The 15,728-nt window shown below is 45.8% G+C and overlaps 1 protein-coding gene across 1 annotated transcript; it reads left to right on the forward strand.

Moving 5' to 3' along the window:
* Positions 1–3,434: 3,434 nt before the first annotated feature.
* Positions 3,435–4,172, forward strand: LOC147398350 (uncharacterized). Its single transcript, XM_086446705.1, has one exon. It carries the CDS (start codon positions 3,435–3,437, stop codon positions 4,170–4,172), a length of 738 nt encoding a protein of 245 aa, XP_086302831.1.
* Positions 4,173–15,728: the final 11,556 nt, after the last annotated feature.

Below are 15,728 nucleotides of genomic sequence, written 5' to 3' on the forward strand. Positions count from 1 at the left end.
CCTGATTAATTATACTTGAAATGAGCCATAAGGGTAAATTAACCATTTTAACTTACAAATGAGGCTGACATTGAGCCCCCCCCAAGTGTTTCATTTAACTCGGTGGATTAGATTTTAACCTTGTGTATTGACCTACTAACGACGAGGTCCGGATTCTTTTTTTGTGTGATGCTTGAGTCACTAAAATTATATTTGGACCAGCCCCCAACTACAAATTAACCATTTTACCTTATTGATCAGGCTTGAATTGAGCTCCCATGCATACCTTTTATCTCTATGGGTTAAAATAATGGACTGAACCTCTTATCTCAACGGAGGCCCTAAACTCAGTCAAGTTGGGCACGAGGTTAGCCCTCATACTACTTTAAAATCGAATTAACTCAGGTAACAAATTAGGTCACGTGGAACTCTTATTATGAGCTCGAACTAAGCCCCCAAACATACAACAATAGATTCTAAATTGAGTAATAAATTGAGCTACTTAACTCAGTGGAGTTTGTAGAATCGATCGAGTTGGACGTAGAATTAGCCCCCAAATTTTCTTTTATGTTGAGTTGATAAAAAATTATGTCACTTTGGACCCCTATTATGGGCATGAACTAAGCCCCCGAGCAATATAATCACTCGGTACTATAGTTAGTCTCCTAACCTTATTTGTAAAGTTGACCCAACTAACAAATTAAATCGATGTGATTAAGCCCCCAAGTAATTTATTGGTTCGGTGTGATTTGGTGGGAATTGGGGGTTCCCTATAAATCGAATTGGACTTTTGTCCTTTTTACCTTGTGTTTCCTTGTACAACAATATGAGTTTCAATATACATCAAATATTGTTGTGTGTGCCTCACACCTAAAGTTACTCTTCTTTATGTTTTAAGTTCTTGTGACCTTTAACAAATAGGATATGTGTTCAATGTACATTAGAGTTGATGCACATGACAAACATCCAATTTCACTCGACACCCTTTTACCATTAATCACATATTTGAATTTTACTTTTTAAAAGAAAGTGGTCTCAAACATCATTAATGATATACCAACGTTGCACCCAAATTTACCTTTTGTACATTTTTAATGTTCAACCCATGGTTTTTAAACTCATCTGAGACTGAAACATATTACCCAAGTTAACTCGGTATTACGGCTGAATGAGAGCAACTCACAAAGTAATTTGAGACCTCACAACAATGAATAAATTGCAAGTTAAACGATACGTATCGGATGCATGATATTTTCAAAATCTCGCCTAAGTTAAACGAGACAAACGAGTTAAACGTCCTCAACTTTATATTCTTTCACCTAAATCGATTTTTCTTCATCTTCTTAACAAAGTAAACAAAAAAAAAGCAAGATTTTTAGGGGAAAACATCATCCTCTCCATTTGATTCAAGATGAAATTGAAGTGGATTTGCTTCATCTTCCTCCAAATCAAATAAGTTTCATTTTCTTCCTTTCTTCCTCTTGAGATTATTTTTTTCTCTATTTTTTTTTCTTTCGAATTACTCTAAACTCAAACAATATTTCACAATGCTATACATCAAATAATGATATGCATGAGCCACATGTAAATAAATCCTTTTTATTTACCTTTCTCCATGGTCTTGCTTCACTTTATAACAAGCGTATGGGTGCCCAGCCAAGTACCACGACACCCATAGAAATTGTTATCCAATATACTCTGGCCTGTTCATTTTTACCTTTTATGCCTTTGCCTTTTTACCAATGCAAACACATTTAAATACACATCATAATTTGATGTGCATTAGATACAAGTAAGTTAATCTAACATTTTTGGTCTTCTTTGTTTCATGTTACAGAACCAAGACTCAGCTGACAAGCCTGATTTATCCCCTATTCTTTTACTGAGTTGACTCAACCAAAAATTTGGATTATACTATACCCATAGGTTTGCTATACAAATTAATCCCTTGTCATGATTTGGCTATGGATCGAGACAACTTGACCCCAATGAACTAACATAATAATAAAATAAAAAAGAAGGGCAGTACCTCATTAGAAGGGAAGCCAGGAATAGAAAGTGTCATCACTTGTGTTGCCGTGAACCCATATATGCCTACTCATGCCCGGCATGGTGGTTGTTGAGATAGACCATTAATGCCTCAAGATTTTGGCTATAGGGACCTTGACATGGAGTTATTAGAAGCCTTAGAATTAATTTTTTAAGCCAATATATATATATATATATATATATATATTGTGGGGGAAATTCTTGAGCACGGACACGTGACTCAAATAAGGGCCAGAATTAATGATTTTAAGGTCGGACGAACTGCGACTTTTGCTCGGTTTATTAACCTCGACGGATGCACGGATTCGAGGCTCGGAACTAAGCCATCAGCCGATGAAGTGGTCCGGGCAACTGCTGTGTAGGTCGGTAGGACAGATCTGACAGATGTGCCAATGATAGATAGTCAGTCCTGACAACCCACATCATGTCAGATCAACTCTGATTTTCTCAGAAGTGATAGGGCAGTTGCAACAACTCCTGCAGCTGACATGTCAGGGAGTGAGCTAACTACCCTAGGTCACCTCAGAGGGTGGCACAGAAAACGATCAAGTTTAACGCCTATATAAGGAGGAAAACTATGAGTAAAAGAGGTTCGAAATCTTCTTCTCTTAAAAACTAAACTGACCAATTTGCCTAACCTGATCGTCGGAGTGGGCTGATTTGCAGGTCCCCTCGAACTAAGAGAGGAAAAAGTGTAGAGCAATTTCGTGCATCTACAATTTGGCGCCGTCCGTGGGAAACTTACAGGGAGAAAAATGACCAAGATGGGAAGAGCTAGAGGCAAAAATCGTGGAGAGCCATCAAACCCGCTACCAGCAGAATCGCCTCCAAACGCGCAAAACCCAATGCTTGCAATGTACAATTTACTCACGAAAATGAGAGAGGAAATGCGCAGGGGGTTAGAGAAACAAAATGATGAGATAATGACCATAAGGAGGGAAAACGAGGAGCTCAGGCAAAGGTTAGGTGAGCGTGCGGAGACCGAAGAAGGCCCAGGTGCAGAGCGAAGTATCGATCATATTGTCCGAGCAGTAAGGACGGAGGCAGACTGGACCAAAGATTCAGCAGCAGTCAAAACACAGCAAGGAAGCTCTGAAGTTAAAGAAACAATGACAAGGAAGGAAGTGGAGGAAATGCTCAGGAGAAGGGATGAGGAATTCGCACGAGGGAAGGATCTCGCACAAAAGGTACAGAGCTCAATTCGGGAACTCAAAGGGACACCATTCTCGTCGATGATAATGAAGTCAGAGCCACCCAGATCGTTCCACATGCCGAAGTTTGAAACTTATGACGGAACACGAGATCCTATGGACCATATACTGCATTACAGAAGTCAAATGGTGTTGTACTAGAATGATGATCCATTACTCTGCAAGCTATTTCCGTCAACCTTGAGGCTCGGGGCCATGATGTGGTTCCAGGCCTTACCAATTGGGACCATTACGAATTTTTCCGAGCTAGAGGAAATGTTTGTTGGGCAGTTTGTGCACCTGCGAAGGAAGAAGGTCGGAGTTAACACTCTATTTAACCTTCGACAGGAGCCTGGGGAGAGTATCAGGTCGTTCGTAACTCGTTTTCAAACAAAAGCCCTGGATGTAGAAGGCATGGACGAGGCAACAGCCTGCGCCGCGTATATCGCTGCGGTCATCCCGGGAACACGGTTGCATGAGTCCTTGATCAAGTCTGACCCTACTCGTCTGGAAGATTTGTATGCAAAGGTGGAAAAGTACATCCTGGTGGAAGAATCCATGAAGGGTAGGAGACGAAGCGCTCAGACAGTGGCCAACAACGAAGGGGGAATGGATACTACAAAGATACCGGCCCACCTCGGAGGGGAAGGAAGCAAGAAAAGGCGGAGAGATTCGAACGAGCAGTCGTGGTGGAAGAGAGGCTGGGTATATACCCCGCTCAATGAAAAACTATCCGTGATACTGAGGCACATAAAGGGAGAACCCGATTTCGTTCAACCACCACGGGGGTATAAGGGGAAACCGAGAAAACCGTATTGCGAGTACCATGAGGCTGAGGATCATCCTACTGAGGACTGTTACAGGCTGCGCCATATCATCCAGGATATGATTGAAGCAGGGAAACTCAAAGGTTATGTCTCGGCGGAAAGAGGAATAAGAGGGGAAACTGCCTAGAGAGCCGAGCGGAAGCCCGAACAAAGATGGCCGACTAAAGGAGGCCGTAGAGAGACGGAAAAACGCAGAATAGTTCACACCATCATGGGGGTGCTGGGGGCCGAAATGCCATCTAGGCAGGTGATGCGGGAAAGAGTAAAAAAGATCGGACATATGGTCGGGGTTAACAGTGTGGCATCAGGAGTACGGACAGTAGGAACGACGAACAACGGAGCTGATTCCCGGGCAATTGTGTTCATAGAGGATGACCTGAGGGGAACAGCCAGGCCCCATCAGGACGCATTAGTAATCGCGTTCCCAGTGGGAAACGTCGAGCTCCGTAGAATACTGGTGGATTCGGGAAGCGCGGTGGACATTCTCTTCCTAAGCGCGACAAAGAGGATGGGAGTTTCAGGGAGCCTGGAACCAACACCGACCCTCGTCTATGGGTTCAATGGTGCTCCGAGCAGTTCGGTAGGGGAAATCACACTCCCGGTCATTACAGGGCCAAAAGTGGTAATGACAAGATTCGTGGTAATAGATGCGGATTCAGCCTATAACGCGATCCTGGGACGAAGGTGGATACACGAGATGAGAGCAGTCCCGTCAACCTATCATCAAGTTATTCGTTTCCCGGGTAAGGAAGGGATAATGGAGATCAGGGGTGACCAGGAGATGGCGCAGAGGTGTTTTCACCTGGCCTTGAAGCAAGACCGAGGCCCCGAGGCCATTCCTCAGAAGAAGAGAAAGGTACCCCCAACTGGGAATGAAGCTTCATAGCGATTACAGAAGCAGCTGCAGTGGGAGCAGCGGGTAACAGTTGAAGAAGTCGAAGCCGTGGACCTCGACGATGATGGAGGACAGCTAGTTAGTATTGGTACCACGATGTTGTAGGAGGAGAAGGCAGCACTGCTCCAACTTCTGAGGGCAAACAAGGACGTGTTCGCATGGTCATTGGAGGACATGCCTGGAATAGACCATTCGGTGGCGTGTCATAGATTAAATGTGGATGAAAGCTTCCGACCTGTTAGACAGAAGCCGAGGAGGCTATCTCCGCGCCTTAGGCAGGGGGTAAATGAGGAAATCGAGAAGCTTTTAAAGGCCGGGTTTATCAGGGAGGTAGAGTACCCAGAATGGATACCGAATATAGTGGCAGTACCGAAGAAGGATGGGAGGGTGAGAGTGTGCATTGACTTCACGAACCTAAATAAGACGTGCCCAAAGGATAGCTTTCCGCTGCCAAAGATCGATAGGTTGGTCGATGCCACTGCTGGTCATGAGAGAATGTCATTTATGGACGGATACTCGGGGTATAACCAGATCCCCCTGGCAGTGGAGGACCAGGAACGAACATCATTTATCACCGAGCAAGGGTTGTTTTGTTTTAAGGTTATGCCGTTCGGCTTGAGAAATGCCGGGGCCACTTACCAGAGACTCGTGACAAAGATGTTCAAAGGATTGATCGGGAAGATCGTGGAGGTATATATCGACGATTTATTGGTAAAAAGCAAGTGAGCAGGGGACCATCTTATAGACCTCAAGCAAACTTTTGATCGGTTGAGGAGCTTCGAAATGAAGTTGAATCCGAAGAAGTATGTTTTCACGGTCTCCTCTGGGAAATTCCTCGGGCACATTATCACCAGGAGAGGCATTGAGGCCAACCCAGACCAAATCTGGGCTTTAGTAGAGATGTCGAGCCCCACTAACCAAAAGCAAGTGCAGAAATTGGCAGGGAGAATAGCTGCGCTGAACAGGTTTATCTCCAGGGTATCCGATCGATGTCGTCCGCTCTTCACGTTGTTGGGAAAACAAAAGAATTTCACCTGGGGGGTGGAGTGCGAAGTAGCGTTTAGCGACCTAAAGAAGTATTTGGGGTAGCCACCGATCCTTAGCTCTCTGGAAGAAGGAGAGGAGTTGGGAGTTTACCTGGCAACAAGTTCATCGTCAGTAAGCTCGGTTATCTTTAAAGTCGATATGGGACGGGAATACCCTATTTACTATGTCAGTAAAACGTTGGGCCTGTCGGAGATGAAGTACACCAGGACGGAGAAGGTGGGGTTGTCGCTCGTCTACTCAGCACACAAGCTCAGACCTTACTTCCTTTCACACCATGTCCGAGTTGTGATGGACAGCCCATTGAAAGAGATGATGCACAGATCCGAGAAGTCAAGGAGAATGGCGAGATGGGCTGTGATCCTCGGCGAGTACGACTTACAATTCGAGTCACGGACAACATTAAAAGGACAGGTATTGGCAGACTTCCTCGCTGATTTCCCGGTTGAAGATTCGAACTGGGAAGAGTTGGAGAACGAAGACGAAGGGGCGGAAGAAGTGGAGTTGTGGGACAAGCAGGCAGGCTGGAGAATTTTTGTCGATGGTTCATCGAATTACTCAGGCTCGGGGATGGGAATAGTACTTGTAACGCCAAGCAACGACAGACTGGAAAAGATAATCAAGCTTGGGTATGGGGCGTCAAATAATGAAGCCGAGTACGAGGCAGTCATCCACGGACTGAGAATGGCAAGCGAGTTGAGAATCGGCTGGGTAAAGCTATGTACCGATTATCAACTTATAGCAAATCAATGCAATGGGAAATTTGAAGCAAAGGACGAACGCATGGCGAAATATCTAGTCTCAGTCAAGCGGGAGATTAAGAAGTTCGACCAAGTGGAGATATGCCAGATACCAAGGGATGAGAACAGGCATGCGGATTCATTGGCATACATTGCCTCAATGCTAGGAGAAACGGAAGGACGGTCTTTACCGGTGGAATACCTGCCTAAAGCAAGCATCGAACACGAGGAAAAGGAATGCGCACAGGCAGAAAGAACCTCGGGATGGATAGAAGACTTCACGCAATATCTCCATTCAAAAGTTCTGCCAGCAGACAAGGGGGAAGCCAGAAAATTGCTTCGGCAGGTCCGCAAATATACTATCGTTGGGGATGAGCTGTATAGGATGTCCTTCGGGGGACCACTTCTTAAATGCCTTACTAAGGAAGAATCCGAGCTCATAATGGCGGAAATCCACAAGGGAATCTGCGGCAATCATTCGGGAGGACGGTCGCTCGCCAATAAGGTTATCAGTCAGGGCTACTTTTGGCCCAGGATGCAGGAAGACTGTAAGAAGTATGTAAGGACCTGCAATCAATGCCAAAAACATGCCCCTATGCATTTGCAACTGGCCAGCGAACTCCATCCTATGAAATCACCCTGGCCGTTCTCGATATGGGGGATGGACATCGTTGGTCCTCTACCTCGGGGAAAGGGGGGTAAGCTATTCATCATTGTAGCTACAGACTATTTTACTAAATGGGTGGAAACTGTCCCCCTCACGCGGATTAGGGAAGAGGAAGTCATCAAATACACTTGGGAGCACATCATAACGCGCTTTGGAATCCCTTATGCGCTGATCTCCGATAACGGAACGCAGTTCAAGGGCAATCGCGTGCAATCGTACTTCAAGGAATACGGAATCCGATCACTGCAGTCTTCACCAAGATATCCACAAGGAAATGGCCAAGCTGAAGCATCCAACAAAACAATCCTCGGGAACTTGAAGAAGAAGTTGGCGGAACATAAGGGAAGATGGGTAGACGAGCTACACAGCGTCCTATGGGCATACCGGACTACGGTAAGAAAGGCAACAAGTTACACTCCGTTCGCACTAGCCTATGGAACGGAGGCTGTTATTCCAACCGAGATACAGGTTCCTACTACGAGGACGCAAGTGGCTGAGACAGAGTTCAATGATGAAATGGTGGCTCGGAATTTAGATTGGTTGGATGAGACACGGGAAAGGGTCATAGAGAGATTGGCACGGTACCAACAGGTGTTGAAGAGGTCTTATGATCGGAAGGTACGTCATAGGGAGTTCAAAGTCGGCGATATGGTGTTACGAAAGGTATTTTCCAACACCAAGGAAGTCAATAGTGGAAAGCTCGGCTGTAACTGGGAAGGACCATACATTGTGTGCAAAGTCGGGGAAACAGGCGTGTACTACTTGGAGACATCGGCGGGGGACGTAATTCAATCACCATGGAATGTATTCAATTTAAAGAAATATTATCAATAAAGTCATCTTTGCGCCTATGCCTGCTACCAAAGGGAAAGCCTCGGTCCCTCCATAGGAGTCGAGCCCAACTGAGGAGTTGGTCTGATGGGAAAAGCCTTGGACCCATCATGGGGACCAAGCCCAACTAAGGAGTTGGACTAAGGGAAAGCCTCGGCCCCTCCATAGGAGCCGAGCCCAACTGAGGAGTTGGTCTGATGGAAAAAGCCTTGGTCCCACCACGGGGACCAAGCCCAACCGAGGGGTTGGACTAAGGGAAAGCCTCGGCCCCTCCATAGGAGCCGAGCCTAACTAAGGAGTTGGTTTGATGGGAAAAGCCTTGGACCCATCACGGGGACCAAGCCCAACTGAGGAGTTGGACTAAGGGAAAGCCTCGGCCCCTCCATAGGAGCCGAGCCCAACTGAGGAGTTGGTCTGATGGAAAAAGCCTTGGTCCCACCACGGGGACCAAGCCCAACTAAGTAGTTGGACTAAGGGAAAGCCTCTGCCCCTCCATAGGAGCCGAGCCCAACTGAGGAGTTGGTCTAAAGGGAAAAGCCTTGGTCCCACCACGGGGACCAAGCTCAACTGAGGAGTTGGACTAAGGGAAATCCTCGGCTCCTCAACAGGAGCCGAGCCCAACTGAGGAGTTGGTTCATAGTAAAAGCCTTGGCCCCTCAACCGGAGCCAAGCCCGACTGTGGAGCTGGCTAAGGATACAGCGCCGGCCCCTCAATAGTAGTCGAGCCTAGCTGAGGAATTCGTTCGATACTAATGACCTGGCCCATCCTCGGGACCCAAGCTCAACTAAGGAGCCTGATTCAGAGTCAGATCCCCGGTTTCTTCACTGGCATCAAGTCCATGCTAAAATGTTAAGATCAAGACAAGATCTCTATCTTGAACAAATGACGAGCCTAAGGAGTTACGTAGAGTTAATTATCTCGGGGTTTCTTAAGCAATAGGCTTTAACATAAAAGCAGAAAAAAGAAAGCAAAAAAAAAAATGGGAGGCACAAGAGTCGACAAAAAATATATATATTTATATATCTCCATTGGGATTACATATGAAGTTACAAAATTGTGCTACAAAAAAAAGAAGAAAAACTATGCATCCGCTTCAGGCGTGACTTCGGCTTCATCGGGGGCCTGATTTTCGACAGGAGCAGCTGGATCTTCGGCAGGAAGGTCAGGAACAGTGGCTGTTACCACTTCTGGAATCACCTCCGGCTTCTTTGCAGCCGCCTCGGCTTTCCTCAGCTTTGCCTTTAGTTTGTTGTAGGTCGTTTCCCAAGCTTCCTCCGAGGAATCGAGCTGGGCTTGGAGGGAGTTGAGTTGGTCCTGAAGAGCTCTCTCTTGCTCCACTTCTTTCGCCTTCACCAACTCCTCCAACGACGAGATTTTTCCCTCTGCCAAAGTCAAGCGGTTTTTATTTTGCTCCAGCTCGGATAGTGCGCTATCCAAGCTTTTTTGGAGCTTTTGGGAGCTGGCCGCAGCCATATCCCTCTCAGCCTGGAGCTGAAGAATACGACCCTCCACGGATTTGAGGTCTCGCGCCGAGGTATCGCTAGCCTCAACGAGTTTGGCCATGGCATGCTGGGCCTAGTAGGAAGAAAGAGAAAAGCATTAGAAAGGCACAAACGCAGGAAAATAGTATCAAATCAAAAACAAAAAGTAAGAGACTTACCATAGCCAAAGCTCGGAACGCTTCATTCGAAAATTTTGCCGAATCACCAACAAAACTTCGGCGCACTTTCTCCACATCCCGCGGAAGCGCGGACGCGTCGAAAATTGCCCTAGCTACGGCCGGATCGGATAAGGCGGAGTCCTTATCCGACACCGGCCTTTCCCTGACTGATGGCTGTACCAGCCAGGGGGAAGGAAGGGGCAGATTTCCCCTACGAGCCGAACCAGCCGAGGATGTGTGTGAGGGCTCCGCTGGTTGGCTTGCTTTGTCGGCAGCAGGAGGAGGGGGCAGCTGCAGCACTGCCGCTGGGGCTTTAGAAGGGTGAGGCCCCCTCCTCAGCCTCTTGAGCAGAGGCTGGTGGTCTTCTTCTTCTTCTTGTTCGATGGCAGAGCCCCCCACCATTGGGGCCCCAGTAGCTGGGGTGGGCGCGACTTCCGCTACTTCATCCTCGGAGTCGGAGCCCAGAACTAGAGGGGGGCGCTTGGATTGAAGTGCCATGCTCGAAGGTCGGATGGTGGGGGGAAGGAAGGCTGCTGCGTGGTTGTAGAGGTCGGGGTTCGACAAGAGGTGGGTAATCACCACCGACTCACCCGGAAACCTGTCCTTGTTCGGGTCTGCAAGATTCAAAAGCAGAAGGAGTCAGTCACGAAAAAGAAGAATTGAGAAAACGAGGAGAAGGATCTCTAAGTAAAGGCTCACCTTGGGGGTTGAAGGAGGAGCGAGCCAAGGGGGGAAGCTCATCGCCTGGATTACTTTCCCACTGACCGGACAGTCGGATCTGGTACAAAAACCACTCCTTGTCCGAGTCAGGAAGCTCGACCAAGGACGGCTTCCCTCTCCTTTTTGATAAATAGAAGAAGCCCGGCCTGTTCGGGCACTTCTTCAGGACAAATTGGCCCCTGATGTCCCAGAGCCCAAGCTGGAGGCCGTCCTCCAACCTACTGTTCATGTGCTCGAAAGCACTGATGAGTCGGAAGAAATTTCCGCTCATTTGGCCAGGAGCCCTCCTATAAAAATTTAAAACCTCCCGAGTCAACCCACTTAGGGGAACTCTGAGGCCTGCCCTAAGTTGCCCCCAGTGTACCACTGTGGTTCCAGGGGCACCTTCCCTGAGCAGTGTGGTCTCGTCCACGTAGGACATAGTTACGCAGTTAGGGACACCAAACGAGTCCCTAACCACCTCTAATGGAGGGCGAGCGGGGCACTGAGATTTCCCCCCGACCATTTGGAAGAAAAAAAGGGGGGTGAAGGAGGTTAGGAGGAGAGGGGAGGGGGCCCTGGCCGTTGTACCTTTTTTTATTCCTCTCTGACTTTTTCCCTTGCGAAAAGGCTGGATGCTTCTGGTCACCGGTCGTGCAGCGGCGCGGCGAAGGCAGGAGCAGGTGCACGAGAGAGGGCAGGGAAGACACGCGAGGGGGCAAATGGGCAGCGTAACAGCAAGGAGAGCAAGAGTGAAAATGAAAATAGGAGATGAGGGGGACATTTATAGACGAGAAGGGCCTCGAGATATGCACTTGGGATAAACGGACAGGGTTTCTCAGGTCAATAGTGAGGCATTAAACGCTGAGAAATCCAATATGACCGTTCGCCCCTTTACACGCGAATCGAGCCATTCCCCGGGCGCCACGTGTACTCTATGCAATAATTGCGCCGTTTAAACCAACAGATAGGACGCACACTACGATAACAACCCAACCGACTGTCGCCCTCGAAAAACGGAAAGGCTGGGTAACGATTCACCATAAAGAAATCATTAATCTTAGCTGAGACCCAATGAGAGGTAGCCACGTGTCAGTTTTCTAATTTCTTATTAATATTCTCGAGTACCCGATCATTCTGCCCGAGCCCTCAAGAGGGGGTATTGTGGGGGAAATTCTTGAGCACGGACACGTGGCTCAAATAAGGGTCAGAATTAATGATTTTAAGGTCGGACGAACTACGACTTTTGCTCTGTTTATTAACCTCGACGGATGCACGGATTCGAGGCTAGGAACTAAGCCATCAGCCGATGAAGTGGTCCGGGCAACTGCAGTGTAGGTCGGTAGGACAAATCTGACAGATGTGCCAATGATAGACAGTCAGTCCTGACAACCCACATCATGTCAGATCAACTCTGATTTTCTCAGAAGTGATAGGGCAGTTGCAACAACTCCTGCAGCTGACATGTCAGGGGTGAGCTAACTACCCTAGGTTACCTAAGAGGGTGGCACAGAAAACGATTAAGTTTAACGCCTATATAAGGAGGAAAACTATGAGTAAAAGAGGTTCGAAATCTTCTTCTCTTAAAAACTAAACTGACCAATTTGTCTAACTTGATCGTCGGAGTGGGCTGATTTGCAGGTCCCCCCGAGCTAAGAGAGGAAAAAGTGTAGAGCAATTTCGTGCATCTACATATATATATATATATAGGGTGGGGTTCTTACGACCCCCATTACGACTCACATTGCGACACACCGTTTGTCTTATATGGGCAAAAATGTTTGGAATGGGCTGATTTTTTGTGAGAATGATCTCTGTGATGAGGGGATCATCCTGGCAAAAAATCATCCCATTCCAAAACTTCTAACCCCATCAAAATTGATTTACAAAAATTGGACGGTCTAAAAATTTTCAACTTGTAAACATGGGGCTAGAAGTTTCATAATGAGCTGATTTTTGGCAAGGATGATCTCCTCACCATAGAGATTATCCTCACAAAAAATCAGTCAATTCCAAAGATTTTTGCCCATATAAGATAAAACGATGTGTCACAATATGAGTCGTAATGGGGGTAAACCCCACCCATATATATATATATATATATTTTAGTATTCTTTTCCTTATAATACATGACTATCTTTCATTTATATTGACCTGGAACTATCAAACCTTTTATTCTGAACCTTATTCATCAGCAGTTATTATTGCAGACGTTGTTCCTTTCTTTTGGAAACTATGTTACGTCGTGGCATGCACGTGTAAATCTCCACACAGCAACCTTGTAGGTGCGTTACATGCGTCCATCACAATGCTATTTAACCTTCCTAAACACGTTTCCACTCACACGCCACCTGCACAACAAACTCACTGCAACCCTCTTTTCGTTATCGTTCTTTCTTTACTTCCCTCTGCTGCTTGACTGCCCTCTCGTTTTTCCTCCACGAGTCTCACTTCCTCGTTCTGCGCTGTTTCCTTAACACTTTTGTACGATGCCTTCATAAAAATACCCAAACATCAAGCACCGCCATTAATGGCTTCTTTGCACCTTCCCTCAATTCATTTTTTTTCTTTTATCAACCCTACTTATCAATGACTTATGTACAGGTCAATTTTGTGATTACCTCGAGATTGCTTTTGTTCTGTGTGATGCACAACACTTCCAAAAAAATTTCCCTATTAACTGTTTCACAGAGCATCCAATGCCTAAATTAGATTCTATCAAATTCTTTAGAATAAAGTTTTTGCAGAAAATTTTGCATACCTTTGATACGGGGATTCATCCTTATTTATAGAGAAATGATTCTTTTTTTATACGTTTCCAACCTTATCTCCTTTTTTTCATGGGATTGGAATCATATAGGATCTTCTCTCTAAGAATCCCTTTTAATTTTGTCGTCCAAATCTTGAAATCCCAGGGATTAGATCCCTCTTTCATTACATGAAAACTGGAAAATTTGACAGAAAAAATTGATGGGACAAGGTCCATGAATTTTAGAAACTGAATTTTGACAGTTTAGAACTGTCGAAATCCCCAGATTTAATGGCTTAGAATTGTTGAATTTCTCCCATCCTTCATTAATTTGACAGTTTTAACCCATCGAAAAAAAAAAAAAATTGACAATGAAAAATTCGACCCCTTTGTTAGTCGAATTTTATGAAATTTGACAGCCCAAGGCTATCAAATTTGAGCTTTTTTCGCATTGTGTTTGTTCACGTAGTTCCGTTCTCTTGAGTAATACATTCTCATAGAAACTCCGAGCAAATGCTCAAACGCATTTGGAAGAAAGAGAATAATGAACTTCCCTTTTTTCTGAATGGCGCGGCGTTATCTTATAAATATCTTACCATTGAGTGATCAACTTTTTCGACCTATATCTCTTAAAATGGCACAAGTTCTCAACTTTGGTTCCCAATGCATGCATTAATTAGCTGTCATACATGTCTTGCCCTGGTTGGTCTACAACCTTGAGCCGTCGCTTCTTTATGAGGATGCCTTTATTGCTCTTGTTCGACTTCCCCAACAATTGAATTTTTCCACATGGCACTTCCCTATTGGTTGGACTCGGGGCGCATGGCATTCGGTTACCTGACTGTAGGATGAGTAACGCATCTCGAGGTTATTTTTCCTATAAATACCTTTCTTTTCTCCCTCATTTTCACTTTTTTCCATTTTCCTTGCTGAAGTAATGCCAATTTCTCCTCTTGAGCTCCATCTTCGTTTGAATTTTCTGGCCAAAGCTTTGTTTTTTTCCCTCTCCTCCCTTTCTTGCTTCAAGTATCCCTTCTTATCTTTTCCTTTTTTCTTCTCTATTTCACCATTCTAGGTGAATTTTTCTCTTGTAAAAAATCCTAAAAAATCATGAGTAAAAAACCTTATGTTCTTGTGAAGCCTTCTATTGAGAACTTTTGAGCCATGTTTTCAGTTCTAGGGTGTCCATAGAATGGTGCAATACTCCGACCCCTGAAGAAACTTGGGAGAGGGATTCAACCATTGCGTTCTGGGGTCAGTTCAAGGTTGGCCTCAAAGTTCTTTTTTCCTCACTGATCCGCGAGGTGTTGAGTTTCTACCATAAGATTCCTGGGCAGATGACGAAAAACTTTTCGGTCTCATCTTCGTGATTGAGCTGATGAACTCCTATCTCCGTAAAGGTCAAAACCTCGGTCTTATTTATATTTGGGCCCAATGCATGCTCTCCAATAATCCCAAGCGGCTTGAATTCTTCTACCTACTGAAGAGACAGGGTGGGGAGGTGTTGCTTCAAGTACCCGAGACTGATAAAGAATGGTTCCTCAACTCGGCCAGGCTTACGGGTTCTTGAGAGTATGCAGAGGGACAATCCATACTTTCCCTAAAAAATTATTATTTCAATTGGACAAGTAGGAAATATGTATATTCTTTATTTCTTTTATTTTGACATTATCCATTTTTTTATTAATCTACTCGTTTTTCTTTAGCTTCTGCAGGTGTGAAGGATAAGAGTCCACCTCCCTTTCCTATCCTTGAGTTCATTTTCAAGGAAAAGAAGTTTAGGAAGAAGCTCACTACCCTCTCACCAACTCTTCCCCTCACCACCTTTCTTCATCTGGGAGAAGGCTTTTTTCGTCCTTCCCAAACCACCATTCTTTCTTCTACCACTTTTCTTCATTCAACCTTGGACTTTCTAATTCCGAGTTCGATGAGGAAATGTCCTCCCAACTCATTAGCCACCGACCTCCACATGTAAGCGCCTTCTTATCAAAGCTCCCTTCTTTGTCTTGCCTTCTATCAATCCTTCTTCCCACATCCCTAAGTGCCCTCTTACCGAAGCCACTGCTATTCCTCTTTTCGTCTTGCCTTTGACCGATCCTTCTTCCCACATCCCTCCATCTCGAATGAGCTCCTAATTGGGGAGTAGTAACTAGGTTGACTAGGCTACCCGATTGAGCTCTGATCAACAGAAGGCTAAATAATGCTTTTTTTTTGGGGGGATTAAGATGTTCCCCTAGTCCTTGCTGAAAAGGACTGCGGAACCAAGGGATCCTTCCTTAGGCAGTCCCTCCCAAGGAGAAGATCCTCACAACGAGGATCCCCCCAGGGGCTTCGGCATTGGTTAACCCCAAAGTTGGCCAGGGGTTGATAGAGGGAAGCCTCAAGAAAGTGACCACC

The sequence above is a fragment of the Akebia trifoliata genome, chromosome 7, assembly GCF_017979445.1.
Source record: "Akebia trifoliata isolate Shusen 1 chromosome 7, ASM1797944v1, whole genome shotgun sequence".
Taxonomy (NCBI): domain Eukaryota; kingdom Viridiplantae; phylum Streptophyta; class Magnoliopsida; order Ranunculales; family Lardizabalaceae; genus Akebia; species Akebia trifoliata.

What these genes read in the sequence shown, in the direction of transcription:
- LOC147398350 (XM_086446705.1), top strand. Translation starts at nt 3,435, where the DNA reads ATGATGTGGTTCCAGGCCTTACCAATTGGGACCATTACGAATTTTTCC.